General features: G+C 31.9%; 1 protein-coding gene and 1 long non-coding RNA gene across 3 annotated transcripts in view; both read left to right on the top strand.

Annotated features, from left to right (window-relative positions):
- LOC127706800 (17-beta-hydroxysteroid dehydrogenase 14-like) overlaps positions 1-19,922 on the top strand; it is a 43,325-nt gene extending 23,403 nt beyond the window's left edge. The window contains exons 8-9 of the mRNA XM_052211485.1: positions 16,229-16,325; positions 19,611-19,922. Of these exons, the coding sequence (XP_052067445.1) occupies positions 16,229-16,325; positions 19,611-19,790 (277 nt within the window). The 3' untranslated portion in view covers positions 19,791-19,922. The remainder of the gene's footprint in view (positions 1-16,228; positions 16,326-19,610) is intronic.
- Positions 1,967-15,230, top strand: LOC127706803 (uncharacterized). Of its 2 annotated transcripts, none has more exons than XR_007984578.1 (3): positions 1,967-2,375; positions 13,368-13,464; positions 14,457-15,230. It is a non-coding gene; the product is annotated as an uncharacterized LOC127706803 (long non-coding RNA). The 2 variants fall into 2 exon arrangements; XR_007984577.1 differs by lacking the exon at positions 1,967-2,375 and adding an exon at positions 9,979-10,616.

The raw sequence follows: 19,922 nt of genomic DNA, 5'->3' as shown, positions 1-19,922 counted from the left end.
GACAAAATGTGAATATTCATATTGAATATAAATATTTGGTGCATTTTCAGCCTTATTTTTTCCCTATATACATATATATATGATAACACTTTCCTTTATATTCAATGGAACAAGAAGCGAATTCGTTAGCGAACTAGAGTAACTATAGAAATAGCGTCGTTACAGGTCTTCTTCTGACCGGAAATAAATCCTTAGCAGTAATGATAGTGGAACGTCCATTGGGCTGTGCTCAGCCACGTCCGAATGGGGACGTTGAATCCTTGCAACAACTCTTCGAGTGGAATGTAAGTAGCCTGGTATTAGGCCAATTTTCTGTCCCTCCTTTTTCGTTGGCAGTCGAAATTTTCCGACCGTATCACGGGCGGTCTCAATTACAAGACCTACATGTACCTATCATATATTATTCGGTACGTCAGACACACCCGACATTAATCAACCAAAAACTCAATATTTTACAGAAGGGAATGAATATCTCCCACGTTCACTTGTCCCTTGAAGGATCAATATTGAAATTCTTCCATCGCCCCCCCCCCCCCCTTTTTTATAAGATTACATTATGACGTATGTTTTTTTTTTTAAAGACCAACAAATCGATTTTTATCACCAAATTTGTCTTTGCTGAGATTAACACTAAAAAAGTATAACAAAACGTAACGATTGAAAACTCACAGTTCAGTTTTTAAGATATTTTTTTCTTTGGAAACTAACAGACTAATTTTCAAAAAGTTTTTTTCTTGAACCATTATTTATTAAAACGAATTTGTAAACAAAAGTTATTCTTAAATATTAATAATGATCAATGATTGTAAAGAAAAAAATCCATCATAGTAGTTTGTTAATTTACTGGCTCCATGGTGTTAAACATGTCACCTTTCTTTTACAAATAACGGATCAAAAATAGGAAGCCTTTACTGTAAAATAAATCATTCTAATAAAAATAAATTCATCCAGATTTTTCTCTCATAACCTTTCAACAGTTATTGTAAACTAATTTATTCGAACTATAATAGTCCTATGACTTGCTGTCCGTTTACCAATATTTATACTTTATAAAATGTTTTCATATTCATTGATCATTAACTTCATGTTTTGCGAATACTTATAAGGGGGTAATTATTATAGCCAGTAATAGCTAACAATTTATCTAAAGAAAACGAGATGCTATATTCAAATTCTGAGATATGAATCTAGTTCTTTAAAACAAAATTATCAACAACAAAATTCTACACTTTCATTTATCTGGGTCTTTTTGTCTCCGCTTCGAAACCGCCATCCCGTACCAAACATATCTATTCGTTTGGCAATATACAATCACGTAAGCAATATACAACAGGCAGTAGATCTGAATTTGTAAATTGTTATTTTGGATTTTACCTGATTAGGACGTGTCTCGTTGAATTTTCTAATAAACTTACACACACATAATCTGACTTTTAATCGTAATGTTATGAGATCTATAAGAACATAGAGCTGCCGTATAGGCCTAGTTGCATGCAAGTCTTTACAAATTATTTTGGATTTTACCTGATTAAAACGTGTGTCGTTGAATTTTCTAATAAACTTACACACACATAATCTGACTTTTAATCGTAATGTTATGAGATCTATAAGAACATAGAGCTACTGTATAGGATTATGCATCTTTTGTGCTGTATTTTAACAATTATTTACAAGCATGCTGCATGTTTACACATTCATCACTATACCACATCTAAATATAGCTTTATTGTAAAAAAATAAGGAGATGTAGTATGATTGGTGATGAGACAACTATCAACCAGAATTTAAAATACCTTATAAAAGCAATTGTGACTTACTTTCTTTACTCAGAGTGATCGTAAATTAATCAGATATGCTGGAGGAGGGGTGGGGGCTTCATATTAAAAGAAAAGAAATTAGCATTAGCTTTTTGTGATAAATATATAATAAACTTACAGTAACAGAAATAGCTCTTGAAAGCTCTGTCAGATCCCGGCACTTTTAACTGTTTTAGACGCGTGCTAAAAAATGCAGCACCTGGTTACAAGGGCTTATTTGATAAATTATCATCTTTCGTAATTTAAGTTATAAAATCTAAATTTTAAGTGATCTAAAATGTTCATGACTAAAGAGTATTTACACTTGTACGATTTTTCTGTGAAATGAGTCTAAGAGTATATACATGTATATCGGGATACTGACTGCATAGTAAAATATTTATGTACCATTAGTTGCGGCTCATTTTGGTCTTTTAAGTAAGTTTCCTTCCCCTGCATTACTTGATCGCTTTTGTAAAAAATAAACAGCACAACAACAACAACAGCACTCGACGTCAGTATTGTACCAAAAAATGAAAAAAAATATTCAAAAAGAAGGCTCATAAAATTCAAATATTGGTAAGCACACACACTAACTTGTCACTACAGACTTGATCTTTTTGTTAATGCGCCGAACTCGTTTCGTCCACAGGACGATGTCGATGGTGGGGAAAACCTAGTACAAATAATTATGACGTCTTGCAAGGCTATTTAGGCGTCCCAGAAAAAAAAATAGCCTTGCCAGTCGTCATAATTATTTGGACTAGGGAAAAACCAACAAATCATTAGGTCCCCAAATGAGTATCCTAGTTTAAAGTTTTTTTTTAATATATACATGATATAGCTATTTCATATTGGAATGGCACTTTTCATGAATAATCAACAAATGATCCGAAAGTCGGAAAGATGAATATAGTCCTCTGACTTCACAAACTTGGAAACAGTTGTGATGTTGCTTCGCTGAGCTGTAGATAACTGTACGTCCATCAACAATGAGCAAAATTCACACCATATAGACATAGGTGCTTGAGGACAGGAATCGAGATTCACGTTGATAGTAAACATGCATATTAAGAGTAAAAATATGGTATATTAGTATATATATGGTACAAATAAGTGATATATATTGAAAAATCTAAGATTTATGATAATAAGGGGGAGGGACTATGGGAGAGGGGGGCTCAAAACAGGATCCTGTCCTCAAGCACCGATGCATATAGAAAGCTGTAAATATAATAAAAGGCCTCGAAATGACAAATGTAAAACCAATCAACAAGAAGCCTAACATTTATAATAGAATTTAAAATAAAATTGAAAATAGAAATGGGGAATGTGTCAGAGAGACAACAACCCGCCCAAAGAGCAGATAACATCGAAGGTCACCAATGTGACTTCAATGCAGCACGAAAATCCCACAACCTGAGGCGTGCTTCAGCTGGCTCCTAAACAAAAATGTACACTAGTTCAGTGATAATGGACGTCATACTAAACTCCGAAATATATAAAAGAAACTAAAATTAAAAATCATACAAAACTGACAAGTGCCGTAGGCTCCTGACTTGGGACAGGTGCAAAAATATGGTGGGGTTAAAAGCCTATATACTGTAAATTTCAGAAATTATTGCATGCATTTATTAATATTGCCAATTAACATAATCATGATAATTTCCCTTTCAATTTTAAAAAAAATTCTGATTTAAGTTTTTGTTGTATATCATGTATATTGAGACTTTGGATAGTCTCAAGAATGCTTTCACCAATTTTTATGAAACTTTGGTGAATTGATTTTATATATTGACATAAACTCCCTTTTCATTTTTATGACCCATAGTCATGTGATAGTGGGTCAACCCTTGACCGTCTGTCTGTCTGTCCCAAAGTCATTGGTTTTTGTTCTCTAATTTAGTTTGCCTCAAACAAATGTTATAAAACTTTTACAAAAGCTTATTTCCACAATACTCATATCAAGTGTGAATTTTGGTGGTGTCAGTGTTACCGTTCTAGAGTTATGCCCCTTTACAAATGGAAAAATTGCTGAATTTTTGGTTTCCCGCTCTCTATCTTTAACTTTAGTTTGCCTCAACCAAATGTTATGAAATTTGCACACAATGCTTATTACCACAAAAAACAGTTTGAATTTTGGTGGTGTCACTTTTACTGTTCTAGAGTTATGTCCTTTACAGATGGAAAAAATGATGAATTTTTCGTTTCCGACCTCTAAATTAAGTTTGCCTCAACCAAATTTTATTAAACTTTAACGCAATACTTTTTACCACAAAATCAGATCAAGTTATAATTTTAGTAGTATAAATTTTACCATTCTTCAGTTATCTTCCTTTATAACTTTATATGATATGCATGTCTGTGTGAGATCCATTTCATGAGACCAAGGATTTCTATAAAATCCTTGATGGGACCCTTTATATATATATGTCTCTGATACAGTTTTCTATTTTCCCCGGAAAAAAATTAAAAAATATATAATCTTTTGGGAAATAATCCGATTTTGTTGAATTATTTCCTTTCATAATTATGATAAATCCTTTTAGTTCTTCAATTTTAAATTAAAAAAAATATTTCATTTTGATCTAACGACAAACTTTTTAAATTGTAGTGGCATGGTCAGTCAACTGATTAGTTGCATGGCTGATTACCAGTTTACTGGTGACCCAGTAATTTTCCATATGACAGTGGCGTGTGCCCTTGGGGTGTGTATAGCTTATTTTGAATACCTTAATTTTCTGGGGAACATCCTGTCCACGTGTAATACTTAGTATATATTGCAACAGATGACATTAAACAAATTTTCCTTGTAGCATCGGTGTCCATTTCATGTTCAACCACTCAAAATTTTCACAAAAAGATAATATAATAAAATCATTAAAAAAAAGATTAAAATAACACTAGCAAATAAACTTCGCAATGAGAAAGCGGGGATTTGTGTTTTAAAGGGCTTATTTCCAGTGGATATATTTTATACTAGATAACTAGACCTGACATAACTTTTTTTTGTAATATATATTTTATCATTTTCATATCATTCTCAAAATCTCGATCATCTTAAATAAAGATGTATAAAAAATAATTTTGTTATAACTCATAAATATATGGTTAATCATAATTGTTACAAATTATAAAATGGTAAGTCAATGCCCGATGTGCCGCCGTCTATTGCAAAACTACGATTTAATCTTTTAAATGAAAGACGTGCACTGCCTTCAGCGGAACAGAGGAAACTCCACCTAGTGTACATTAAAGAGTATCCGTTTGTTATGCTGAAAAAAAGAGATCATCATAAACTTTTTAGCAGACCTTCTCGTGTAAAAAAAAACCAAACTTTTAACTGAATTAAACAAAAAATTATCAAACAAAACTCATTAGAAAACTCATAGTAACATTTTGTTTAGACCTGAGATAACTTATAGTAAGATTATTTATATAGAACAATTAAAAAAAAATGTCCAAACTTATACACGTACCTATAATCTGGGACTATTATACTACCTATTTTTTTAGTATAATAGTCCCAGCTATAATATGCAAAATTTTGAACAGCTTCAAATATATGGCCTTATCATTGGTAATATATCATATTTGTATCAGTTATTGCTGAACGTGTAACCAAATTAAAATGAAGAAATAGGCTCGAAACCGCATTTTTTGAAGTTATTTTTTTCAATCCCAAAATAGATAATAGATATGCAGATTAAAGTCCAGATGAGAAGATTAACTTTCTTTTCTACCGAAGTAAATATATAAACAATGATTTAGGATATCAATAAATTATTAAATTCATCAATTTATTAAAATTGAACATGTGAACCAAACAACGAAAATAAATAAACGGGAAATTGGCTATACCTTTTTGGTATTAGCCATGAAGCCATGTACATGTATGTACCAGCCATTTTAACTGATTGTTTTCTTAAACTTTAAAGAATACATTTTAAAATGAGCTACTTTATTTATAGTAGTTCAAGAAAAAAATATATGTTATATATATATATATAAGTCTATAAATATTAAAAAGTTTTAAATTTTGTCCACGCTGTGCATAAAATAGGAAAACAAAAATAAGGCTGAAAATGCACCAATATTTATATTCAATATGAATATTCACATTTTGTCTATTACAACAATTTTTGAACAATTTGTTGTTGTAATAGACAAAATGTGAATATTCATATTGAATATAAATATTTGGTGCATTTTCAGCCTTATTTTTTCCCTATATACATATATATATGATAACACTTTCCTTTATATTCAATGGAACAAGAAGCGAATTCGTTAGCGAACTAGAGTAACTATAGAAATAGCGTCGTTACAGGTCTTCTTCTGACCGGAAATAAATCCTTAGCAGTAATGATAGTGGAACGTCCATTGGGCTGTGCTCAGCCACGTCCGAATGGGGACGTTGAATCCTTGCAACAACTCTTCGAGTGGAATGTAAGTAGCCTGGTATTAGGCCAATTTTCTGTCCCTCCTTTTTCGTTGGCAGTCGAAATTTTCCGACCGTATCACGGGCGGTCTCAATTACAAGACCTACATGTACCTATCATATATTATTCGGTACGTCAGACACACCCGACATTAATCAACCAAAAACTCAATATTTTACAGAAGGGAATGAATATCTCCCACGTTCACTTGTCCCTTGAAGGATCAATATTGAAATTCTTCCATCGCCCCCCCTTTTTTATAAGATTACATTATGACGTATGTTTTTTTTTTTAAAGACCAACAAATCGATTTTTATCACCAAATTTGTCTTTGCTGAGATTAACACTAAAAAAGTATAACAAAACGTAACGATTGAAAACTCACAGTTCAGTTTTTAAGATATTTTTTTCTTTGGAAACTAACAGACTAATTTTCAAAAAGTTTTTTTCTTGAACCATTATTTATTAAAACGAATTTGTAAACAAAAGTTATTCTTAAATATTAATAATGATCAATGATTGTAAAGAAAAAAATCCATCATAGTAGTTTGTTAATTTACTGGCTCCATGGTGTTAAACATGTCACCTTTCTTTTACAAATAACGGATCAAAAATAGGAAGCCTTTACTGTAAAATAAATCATTCTAATAAAAATAAATTCATCCAGATTTTTCTTTTTTTTTTTTTTTTTTTTTTGACTATGATAATTGATTTATTGGTCTAAAGCTGTTACAATAACCTTATTGCTACAGCTTTCACAAACAAGGTACCCTGATATATTAATATCTTTAAGAACAGGGTGTCTTAAAGATAAGTTTTACTTTATAATTGTTAGCTAATTACAAATACAAATATGTTATAATATAAACTTATATAATTGCAAATCATTTAAATTTGCATTTACGTATATTTTATTCCGGATTTGACCTTTACTTTTCCATCCTTAATCTACCTGACACATATTTTACTCGTTTAGAAAAATCGTGCGTGTGTCCAGTGTGATCAAATAATCGTAACCTGACATGATTGAAGGATAATATAGTGCATGTGTTAATCTTATTGATTTTGGATTATAATCAAAAGGTAAGGTATTATATGTTTCTTGTTATCCAAATAGAATGTTTATTGTCTTTCATAATATTTCGTTAATTTTGTTTTATGATTTAAAGTTTTAAAATTTAAGTGAAATTTTAGATTTTTCTTAACGGACGCAAAGGTGTCAATTTTAAATTTGCACGTGTAGCATCTCATTTTATAGATACATTAGTTATTATTCTATACATTATGCTTCACAACTATATATGTATTTATATATATATTTTTTAATCTAGCACATTTTACAGAAATTTTTGAAATTTACGAATTAGATTACTTTTGCGTTCTTTCACATGTCTGTTTACTTCAAAGTATAATTCAAATTCATTTTTAAAGATAGTGTATATGTCGGCGGGTTTTGTTCTTTGTTCTGATGTGTAAAATGATTTGTAAATTGAGAAACCTATCAAAGTTATAATAAGATTTATATCATTATAATGTCGGTCTCCGATTTTATATCCAAAGACTATATCTGTTAGGGTTATTTTCTTACAAAAGTTTATGTTTTTCATTTTTTCTGTTATTTTAATCCAAAAGTCTTTTACAAATCTACAGTCGTTAAAAAAATGTTGATAATTATCTGTGCATTTACATAAAGCACACTCTGGGGTATTTGATATTTTCCATTTGAAAAGATTTTCTTGGTTCGGTAATATATAGCTAAATAATTTCCATTTATAAACTTTAAGTTTGTTTATGTATATTTCATTGTTTGTAAAGGATAAGGATTGTCTAATTTGTAATTGTTTTGCGTCTAATATTCTTTGCCATTTTATTATTCCAATGTTAGGAGTTATTTTGTTTTTTATAAAATATTGATAGACGGTTTTATTGTTTAGGTCTGATAAATTTATTTCTGTTTTATTCATTCTAATTAATTTTTCGTTAATATTAACTCGGGTTTTAACAGAGTTATTTGTTTTTAGGATATCTGTCCAACTTCTTGGTATAGCTTTTTTTAGTATTGATAGTTCGGCTATCCAGTTGTGTTTTATTTCTAACTTTCGCAGTATTGTCTTTTCATCGATTTGACCGTTTTCGTCAATAAGTTCATTGATATAGATTATGTTACTTTTGATCCAGCTAAACATCAATAATGGTTTGTTTTTTATTTTTATGTTTTTATTACCCCATATAATTTCTTTGCGTATATCTCTAAAGTTAGTGGGCGATTTAGTTTGACCTCCACCTTTAAGTATCCAGCACTTTACAATATCTAGATAAAATTCTGGTAATCCAGTTGTGATTTTAAGTGGTGTTAAATTATTAATTTCTAAATTCATTTTAAAGATAAGGAAGTTTTCACCATATTTATCAAAAAAGAATCTTGGAATAATTGACCAATTTTCATGTTTTGACTCTATTAATCTTGATACCCATTTAATTTTAAGTGTGTTAAAATAACTGTCGATATCAATCATATTGAGTCCTCCTTTGCTGTAATCTGATATAAGAGTTGATCGTTTTACTTTATCTTGTTTTCCGTCCCAAATAAAATTAAAAATTTCTCTTTCTAAATTGCAAATATACGTTTTATTTATGACTGTCATACTTGCTAAATATGTGAATTGTGGAATTATAAGTGATTTGATTATTAAAATTTTACCGATGATAGTAAGATGTCTTTTTTCCCATGATTTCATAAGTTTTTTTGCTTTTTCAAGCTTGTTTTCCCAATTTAGTTTTGCGCATTCTGTTTTATTTGTACCGAAATACAAGCCTAACACTTTAACGGGTTTATCTGTGAATTTTATATTATCTACTTTTTCTTTACAATTTTTCAGTTTTCCTATCCAAATGCCTTCCGTTTTATTTTTATTTAATTTAAGACCAGAAAATGTGCCAAATATTTTATCCAGATTTTTCTCTCATAACCTTTCAACAGTTATTGTAAACTAATTTATTCGAACTATAATAGTCCTATGACTTGCTGTCCGTTTACCAATATTTATACTTTATAAAATGTTTTCATATTCATTGATCATTAACTTCATGTTTTGCGAATACTTATAAGGGGGTAATTATTATAGCCAGTAATAGCTAACAATTTATCTAAAGAAAACGAGATGCTATATTCAAATTCTGAGATATGAATCTAGTTCTTTAAAACAAAATTATCAACAACAAAATTCTACACTTTCATTTATCTGGGTCTTTTTGTCTCCGCTTCGAAACCGCCATCCCGTACCAAACATATCTATTCGTTTGGCAATATACAATCATGTAAGCAATATACAACAGGCAGTAGATCTGAATTTGTAAATTGTTATTTTGGATTTTACCTGATTAGGACGTGTCTCGTTGAATTTTCTAATAAACTTACACACACATAATCTGACTTTTAATCGTAATGTTATGAGATCTATAAGAACATAGAGCTGCCGTATAGGCCTAGTTGCATGCAAGTCTTTACAAATTATTTTGGATTTTACCTGATTAAAACGTGTGTCGTTGAATTTTCTAATAAACTTACACACACATAATCTGACTTTTAATCGTAATGTTATGAGATCTATAAGAACATAGAGCTACTGTATAGGATTATGCATCTTTTGTGCTGTATTTTAACAATTATTTACAAGCATGCTGCATGTTTACACATTCATCACTATACCACATCTAAATATTGCTTTATTGTAAAAAAATAAGGAGATGTAGTATGATTGGTGATGAGACAACTATCAACCAGAATTTAAAATACCCTATATAAGCAATTGTGACTTACTTTCTTTACTCAGAGTGATCGTAAATTAATCAGATATGCTGGAGGAGGGGTGGGGGCTTCATATTAAAAGAAAAGAAATTAGCATTAGCTTTTTGTGATAAATATATAATAAACTCACAGTAACAGAAATAGCTCTTGAAAGCTCTGTCAGATCCCGGCACTTTTAACTGTTTTAGACGCGTGCTAAAAAATGCAGCACCTGGTTACAAGGGCTTATTTGATAAATTATCATCTTTCGTAATTTAAGTTATAAAATCTAAATTTTAAGTGATCTAAAATGTTCATGACTAAAGAGTATTTACACTTGTACGATTTTTCTGTGAAATGAGTCTAAGAGTATATACATGTATATCGGGATACTGACTGCATAGTAAAATATTTATGTACCATTAGTTGCGGCTCATTTTGGTCTTTTAAGTAAGTTTCCTTCCCCTGCATTACTTGATCGCTTTTGTAAAAAATAAACAGCACAACAACAACAACAGCACTCGACGTCAGTATTGTACCAAAAAATGAAAAAAAATATTCAAAAAGAAGGCTCATAAAATTCAAATATTGGTAAGCACACACACTAACTTGTCACTACAGACTTGATCTTTTTGTTAATGCGCCGAACTCGTTTCGTCCACAGGACGATGTCGATGGTGGGGAAAACCTAGTACAAATAATTATGACGTCTTGCAAGGCTATTTAGGCGTCCCAGAAAAAAAAATAGCCTTGCCAGTCGTCATAATTATTTGGACTAGGGAAAAAACCAACAAATCATTAGGTCCCCAAATGAGTATCCTAGTTTAAAGTTTTTTTTTAATATATACATGATATAGCTATTTCATATTGGAATGGCACTATTCATGAATAATCAACAAATGATCCGAAAGTCGGAAAGATGAATATAGTCCTCTGACTTCACAAACTTGGAAACAGTTGTGATGTTGCTTCGCTGAGCTGTAGATAACTGTACGTCCATCAACAATGAGCAAAATTCACACCATATAGACATAGGTGCTTGAGGACAGGAATCGAGATTCACGTTGATAGTAAACATGCATATTAAGAGTAAAAATATGGTATATTAGTATATATATGGTACAAATAAGTGATATATATTGAAAAATCTAAGATTTATGATAATAAGGGGGAGGGACTATGGGAGAGGGGGGCTCAAAACAGGATCCTGTCCTCAAGCACCGATGCATATAGAAAGCTGTAAATATAATAAAAGGCCTCGAAATGACAAATGTAAAACCAATCAACAAGAAGCCTAACATTTATAATAGAATTTAAAATAAAATTGAAAATAGAAATGGGGAATGTGTCAGAGAGACAACAACCCGCCCAAAGAGCAGATAACATCGAAGGTCACCAATGTGACTTCAATGCAGCACGAAAATCCCACAACCTGAGGCGTGCTTCAGCTGGCTCCTAAACAAAAATGTACACTAGTTCAGTGATAATGGACGTCATACTAAACTCCGAAATATATAAAAGAAACTAAAATTAAAAATCATACAAAACTGACAAGTGCCGTAGGCTCCTGACTTGGGACAGGTGCAAAAATATGGTGGGGTTAAAAGCCTATATACTGTAAATTTCAGAAATTATTGCATGCATTTATTAATATTGCCAATTAACATAATCATGATAATTTCCCTTTCAATTTTAAAAAAAAATCTGATTTAAGTTTTTGTTGTATATCATGTATATTGAGACTTTGGATAGTCTCAAGAATGCTTTCACCAATTTTTATGAAACTTTGGTGAATTGATTTTATATATTGACATAAACTCCCTTTTCATTTTTATGACCCATAGTCATGTGATAGTGGGTCAACCCTTGACCGTCTGTCTGTCTGTCCCAAAGTCATTGGTTTTTGTTCTCTAATTTAGTTTGCCTCAACCAAATGTTATAAAACTTTTACAAAAGCTTATTTCCACAATACTCATATCAAGTGTGAATTTTGGTGGTGTCAGTGTTACCGTTCTAGAGTTATGCCCCTTTACAAATGAAAAAATTGCTGAATTTTTGGTTTCCCGCTCTCTATCTTTAACTTTAGTTTGCCTCAACCAAATGTTATGAAATTTGCACACAATGCTTATTACCACAAAAAACAGTTTGAATTTTGGTGGTGTCACTTTTACTGTTCTAGAGTTATGTCCTTTACAGATGGAAAAAATGATGAATTTTTCGTTTCCGACCTCTAAATTAAGTTTGCCTCAACCAAATTTTATTAAACTTTAACGCAATACTTTTTACCACAAAATCAGATCAAGTTATAATTTTAGTAGTATAAATTTTACCATTCTTCAGTTATCTTCCTTTATAACTTTATATGATATGCAAGCCGGAGTATCATCCCCTATTTATTTTTATATAAGATGCAGAGTTATGGAATTTTAGTTGTTGGAAAATTGTTTAAAATTGTCCATTTTCACACTTTGGAAGGTTTTAGAATTGTATTTGTTAAAAAATCACGGCCTTAAACTTACAAAATGTATATACACTTGCAATATCCCTAAATGGAGCCAAATTATTTTCATGTTTTGTTTCAATGAATACCACTCTGTGTGCATGTCCTTTTTTAGCTCACCTGGCTCGAAAGGCCAAGTGAGCTTTTCTCATCACTAGGCGTCTGTCGTCGTCTGTTGCCGTTGTTAACCTTTTACATTTTGAACTTCTTCTAGAGAACCACTGAATGGAATGGTATCAAACATGGCATGAATGTTCCTTATGGGGTGCTGACCAAGAGTTGTTACTTTGTTGCCGATCTATCATCCAAGATGGCCGGCAGCGGGGGACTTAGTTTAAGATAGGACCCTATAGGAAATACATACAAATGTCTTCTTTTAGAGAACCACTGAATGGAATGAAACCAAACATAGCATGAATGTTCCTTATGAGGTGTTGACCAAGTGTTGTTACTCTGTAGTTGATCCATCATCCAAGACGGACAATATTAAACCAAATATGGCCTCAATCATTATTTAAGTATCTGTTAGGATTTTTATCTTTTTTTATATGATTTCAAAAACCCAAATAGAGTCAGGTGAGTGACACAGGCTCTTTAGAGCCTGCAGTTTTTTTTTTTTTAGGGGGGGGGTCTTAGTTACGCAGTGCTCACAGTTTTTCTATAATGTAGTTGATCATTAAAATTCATTTAAAGCATAAACCCAAGCTAAAAGGGCAACAAGCTTATCAAGCACTCATGGTACAGCTTTTTATTAAACACGTATTGATATATACATTAAACAGCAAAATAATTATTGATGCAAGATGTCATTAAATAATAATTTTTACTCTTTTTATGTGTAGGACAAGAACTATAGAAGATACAGAGAAATTATAAACAGCAGAAATGATAGGCAATTTAAAATTTACAGAAGTCAACAAAACCTAAATGTTAAGCATGGTAAGTAAACTCATCATTGATACCAGGATTAAATTTTGTATTTACGCCAGACGCGTGTTTCGTCTACAAAACACTCATCAGTGATGCTCGATAAGACTCATAAGGCCACTTTTATAAAAGTTATTGCCCTTGAAAGATGATTATCATGATTATTATAAAAATAAAAAGATGTGGTATATTAAATATGAAAACTATTGATCATGGCTCTAAGAAAGCAATTATAGGCCAGTGACGGCCTTCAATAATGAGAAAATCCATACCCTATTGTCAAAGTAGTCAGCTATAAAAGGCCCTAAGACGAAAAATTGAAATAATCGCAACTGTAGAACTAATTGCCTAATTTATAACAAAACAAATTAGAAAAAAATAAATATGAGAGATATGAAACAACAACAACCACTAAATTTTAGTGTCAGAATAAACTACAGGCTCCGAACTTGGGACAGGCACAATCAGAATATGTCAAGGTTATATAAAAATAAGAAGATGTGGCATGATTGTCAATAAGACAACTCTTCACCAGACAACAAATGACATACCGGTAGATTTCCTGCAAAAAAATAAACAGTCCGGACTAAGCAGGAAATTTATACCTTTCCCTTAATCGAAAAGACACAAAGATCTGTTAGTACTGACAGCTACTGACAGCTAGTTGAAAATCAATAAAAACTTATACATGTAATAAAAAAATCAGGTTTGTGAGCACTCAATCCTACCTTAACCTTGGACAGTGGTTTAACAGCTCAACATATAAAGAACAAACTGTAAAATAACCATTTCAATTGCCTCAACTCGAAAGATTGATAAACTGCACAAAATCAACTACTGGGGTAATATAAAAACCCATAGACAAAAAGCACGGAATTAAGAGAACTCACAAGTAAGAAAGGAAATATTCTTAAAATGTTCATAAACATGACAAAATAAGCTTTTTTATTGCTGTTTCTCTCTCCATTTATAACATTTTATTTGTTTATTTTGTGTATTTATAGGTGATCAGACATCTTGGTTTTCATGATGAATAGGTCAATACTGAAGAGGAAACTGAAAGTTGATATCTATCTACATGGTGCGCTAATTGGATTAATGTGAAATGGAATGTGTGCTTTCCTGCAAAAAAGAAATAGGAAATTTCATCATAATCACATGATATTGGCTATAAACAAAATGGAGTTCTATCATAGATGCAGAAAAACACAATTGTATAAATGCAACAACATATTATATATATTCGTCGAAAGAAGGGAGAAATGAAGAAAAAAAAAGTATTTTGTTGTTGAAAGGAACACCAGCTTTATCCACTCATTTACATCGCTCCCTCATATCAAATATACTGAAGAAGATCTTCTAAGAACAAATTGCAAAAATGTTTTCTCTAAGAATTGAAGGAAATTGTTTAGTGAATGGAATAATTTATGCATTGAATTTTTACGTAGTGAATTGAATAACTGTACACAGCAGCTGAAACAGAGGAAAATTAAAATTTACAAGAAAAGAGTTTATTTTATTATTTAATTTGCAAATATGAATGCATTCTTAAGAACACCACAAATGGTATGACATTCAAATTGGTTGCTTATTAATGTATACAATTGAAACATAAACAAAGAAAACAGAATACTTTGCTACAAAAAATATTTTAAAAATCAAAGTTAAAGTCATATAAAGTATGTACAATACCTTGACCTAAGCAGTCAGACTCACTGTATTATTTTTGCATGTCATGATAATTTTGAGTCAAAAATTTATTAAAGTTTTAAATATCATTTGTATCATTTATTAAGTCTTGTAAACATTATGTTCATACTGTTTGTATAGTGAAGAAATTTACAATGAGTAAAAATAGGGAAAAGCATTTCCTACAGGGAAAGTTGATGTACAGAAATTTCCTTAGAGGAAATTTGGAGAACAATGTTTTCCTTAGAGGAAATTTGTGGTATTGAATTTTCCCTCAAGGAAAAGTGTTTGTTAAAAATTTCCTCAAGGGAAATTGCAGTTGACAAAATTTCCTCACAGGAAAAAGTATTTCCTCAAAGGAAAATTTGAAGCTGCAAATTTCCTCACAGGAAAAAGTACTTCCTCAGAGGAAAATTTGAAGCCTCAAATTTCCTCAAAGGAAAATTTGAAGCCGCAAATTTCCTCACAGGAAATAGAATTTTCTCAAAGGAAATATTAATGCAGCAAATTCCCTAAGGGAAATCTTTTTCCCTTGAGGAAAATACAATTTCCCTTAAGGAAAAATCTTTTTCCTTTAGGGAAAATTGATTTCCCTGGAGGAAAACTACTTTTCCTCTGAGGAAATTGTTGAAAAAAGGGGCATAACTTTTTCAACAGTGGTGCTAGAGCCAAAAATTTTTAGGACAAATATGAGGGAACCAATACCAAACAAGTTATCAACTTCATTTTGACTTAACTCCAAAAATTAAGGTGACAACTTTTGCACTCAGCGGAAGTGCAAACTTGTCCCGGAGACTGTTTTAACTTAGAGTTCAATAATTTTTTTATTCTTTTTAGATATTATAAATATACAATTTAGGATTTCCACATCAGTATGATTCTGTATTGTTTATTTTATACATGATATCTGACTAGTGCGGTGCTCCTACGTTTTGGTTTCATTTGAACTGAGTCATACTTGGACGCTTTTTTGTTATTATAATAAATGGGACACCATACCATCATGAAATTGCAAAATAGGTATCATTTATGCAAATTAAAAATGCATTTAAATTGTTTTGAAGCTTTTAACAATCATTAACTTCAGATTTTCCGGTGGAAATATTGATACACCTTTATCTAATCAATTCATCAATTCGACAGAAAATCCCGACGAGACTGGACATATATTTAGCAACATATCGGTAAGTATAAATAGGTACCATAGGAAATGTAAGGATGAGCATACAAAATTTTCAAAATACACATGGATGGAGCCGTCTTCACACATTGATACAAAAGGAACACATATTTTATTGCTGATATTCAATGGTCAGAAACCGACAGATCTTCTATGGTGATTTGAGAGGGTATGAATGCCCTTTACCGTCAGGCGTCAAACGGTTAGAATTTTACCGTGATTCGTCAACATATCCTTATCGTGATTCGTCAGAGGTCTCAAATAATTATCGTTACCGTTATTTTTGGAAAAAATTTAACGTGATTCGTCAAAATCTGTCGATTTTTTTATCGTCTTGAAGAAAGTCTTCATTTTATCGTCATGCACCAAAAATTACCGTTAACGTCATTTGGCAAGATTTTTTACCGTTATTCGTCATGAAGGTACCCCCATTACCACCCTCATTTGATGGTGGAAGAGTCGAATGATAATATCGATTGACTATAATCAGTTAAAATACAACATCCAAAAATTTATTTCACCTCTCTTCTTTCTCCCCCCCCCCCCCCCCCCCCCCCCCATATAAACTTAGAAATGAATGAGAAAGGCAAAGCAAAAAATAAAGAAAAAAAAACACTTTAATTAAAGGGAACTATATTCCAACTAAAAGAAAATGCGTTTTTTATTCTTCTTTTATAGAGTAGGGGTTATATATATGTAGTTGTGAATACTGTAATGTGTTTATCGAACTTTATTTGTGATTATTTGTACAAAAACATATTACGTGTAAGTTTAAAATAAACTACAATATTTGCCTCACAAAATAACAATTTAAATTATGCACAAAGGAAAATTTTAAATGAAATTTAAATCGAATCTCAAATGTTAATAGCTATAATAAAATTCTAATTAATTTTTTTCCATTCTGCTGATAGTTTTTTTTCTGCAAGTTTTGCGCAAAATTAGCATGATTAGTAATTCCAAGCCATTACTTGTAAGAATTTTTTTCAAATTTATGGACAGGAAAATTAAAGACTTTTTTTTGTGATAATACGTTTGAAAGTGTTACCTTATTTTGAAACTACAACTGCTTCAAATAATTTTGTTAAAAAAAATGAATTTCAATATTTTTCATGAAAAGTGAACAAACGCGTGAATTCACCCAAAACATCCTAAAATAAAACTTAAAATCAGTTCGAGATCTAGGGCTACATTTATAGTTGTTTGACTTCAGGATTTTGGGAGGTGAGGTAAACTAGGGACTGGTGTGATATGTCTCTATCTATTTGCTTCGCATCACGGTGCGGAGCTATTAGTTTCAGTCGATATACACGCAATCTTGAAATAAGTACTTATCACATATAGATTCTGATTTGTTGCTTTATGATGTGACTGAGATACAGCAATAGCTATTGGCTTAAATGAGATAAAGAATTACAGACTTTTCTCGTCTCAGGATAAGACATCAAATGCCGGAAAATTAACTATGTGTATTTCAGTTCCGATCCACTGTTATTAATTCATGTTCGTTTTATTATGCATATATTGCACACCGAAATTCAATATTGAATTGTTAATACGTGTTTATTTGCTTTGTTAATCTGCAATATGCACGATTTGTGTGTGTTTTGCTAAACAATGTTTACAAAAATGCATTATCTGTTATTAATGTATTTTATAACTTCTGCCAATCTAGACACACCTCCAGGGAGGCACACCTCCAGAGTCGTGCTATTTGTAAATGCCTTGGTTTTGATTGTTGCTGTCTTCATCACTCGAAATCATGTTACTCTTAATCGACATCCCTAAACATTCATATATATCTAAATAAATTATATACAGAACTAGCAATCAAAATCGCAAGATAATGACCAGCTGAAAGAACTAGAAAACCACACTCCCCAAAAACACATTGACAACTAAACACTGAACAGTCAGTTTAAAATTTCAGAAAAGTTCATCTTAAAATATATACAAAAATTGATTTTCCAAGGCTAAGACATCCATTTTATATCAATCAATATTTAAAAAAACCTCATTCCTAATGCAATACTAAATCAACAACCACATGAACACATATTACCTTAAATTAGGATAGAACGAAGTAGTCCACAGCTTTTTAGAAAGTTCAAACTTGTTCAGGTATTAGGGAGGCGAGGTATAGCTTAGGCATGTGGTATGACATGTCGCTATCTATTTCACCTGTTATGAAGGCGAGGGTCAATTTCGGAATAGGGTATGCCATGTTACTTATGCCATGTCGCTATCTATTTCAGCTGTTAGTGAGGCGAGGTACAGTTATGGAATGTGGTATGGCATGTCTCTATCTATTTCATTTTTAGGGTGACGAGGTACAGCTGAAGAATGTGGTATGACATGTCTCTTTCTATTTCAGCCGTTAGGGAGGCGGGGTACAAATGAGGAATGTGATATGACATGTTTCTCTCTCTATTTCACCTGTTAGGGAGGCGAGGTACAGCCGAAGAATGTGGTATGACATGACATGTCGCTATCTATTTCAGCTGTTAGGGAGGCGAGGTACAGCTAAGGAATGTGGTATGACATGTCTCTGTCTATTTCAGCCGATAGGGAGGCGAGGTACAGCTAAGGAATGTGGTATGACCTGTCGCTATCTATTTCAGCTGTTAGGGAGACGAGGTACAACTGAGGAAAGTGGTATAGCTTAGTAATGTGGTATGACATGTCTCTATCTATTTCAGCTGTTAATGAGGCTAGGTACAACTAAGGAATGCGGTATAGTATGTCTCTATCTTTTTCAGCCGTTAGGGAGGCAAGGTACAGTTGAGGATTTGTTTTATGACATGTCTCTATCTATTTCACATGTTAGGGTAGGCGAGGTACAACTGAGGAATGTGATATGACATGTCTCTTTCTATTTCACCTGTTAGGGAGGCGAGGTACAGCTGCGGAATGTTTTTATGACATATCTCTATCTATTTTACCTGTTAGAGAGGCGAGGTACAGCTGAGAAATGTGGTATGACATATTATATCTATCAATTTGAGATGTTAGTGAGGCGAGGTACAACTGGATAATGTTGTATGACATGTCTCTATCTATTCCAGCTGATAGGGAGGAGAAGTACTGCTGTGGAATGTGACATGTCTTTATCTTTTTCAGCTATTATGGAGGCGAGGTACAACTGGATAATGTGGTATGACATGTCTCTATCTATTTCAGCTGATAGGGAGGAGAGGTACTGCTCAGAAATGTGATATGTCTTTATCTTTTCAGCTGATAGGGAGGAGAGGTACTGCTGAGAAATGTGATATATCTCTATCTTTTTCAGCTATTAGGGAGGCGAGGTACAGCTGAGGAATGTGGTATGGCATGTCTCTATTTAGCATCAGATGCCACATTCAGCACAGGAATTGATATCCATGTCTCAGGTGGAGCAGAGCTGAACTATGCTTGTAAAAACGTTAACACAAAGGAGTTCTGGCCTAATTCGTTCTTAAAGAAACAATGATTATAGCGACTTAAATTATCAAATGTTTTGGACGAAATTGTCTTTGATTCACTCTGTTGAATGTGTAAATCATCATAGATATTACATTCAAATTAGATATTTAGAATTAAATCTGGAGTTATTCTTATTGGA

This window comes from Mytilus californianus, unplaced genomic scaffold (assembly GCF_021869535.1).
Source record: "Mytilus californianus isolate M0D057914Y unplaced genomic scaffold, xbMytCali1.0.p SCAF_6, whole genome shotgun sequence".
Taxonomy (NCBI): Eukaryota; Metazoa; Mollusca; class Bivalvia; order Mytilida; family Mytilidae; genus Mytilus; species Mytilus californianus.
Note: the sequence above shows the minus strand (reverse complement) of the source record. Positions and strands in the feature narration are given on the sequence as shown.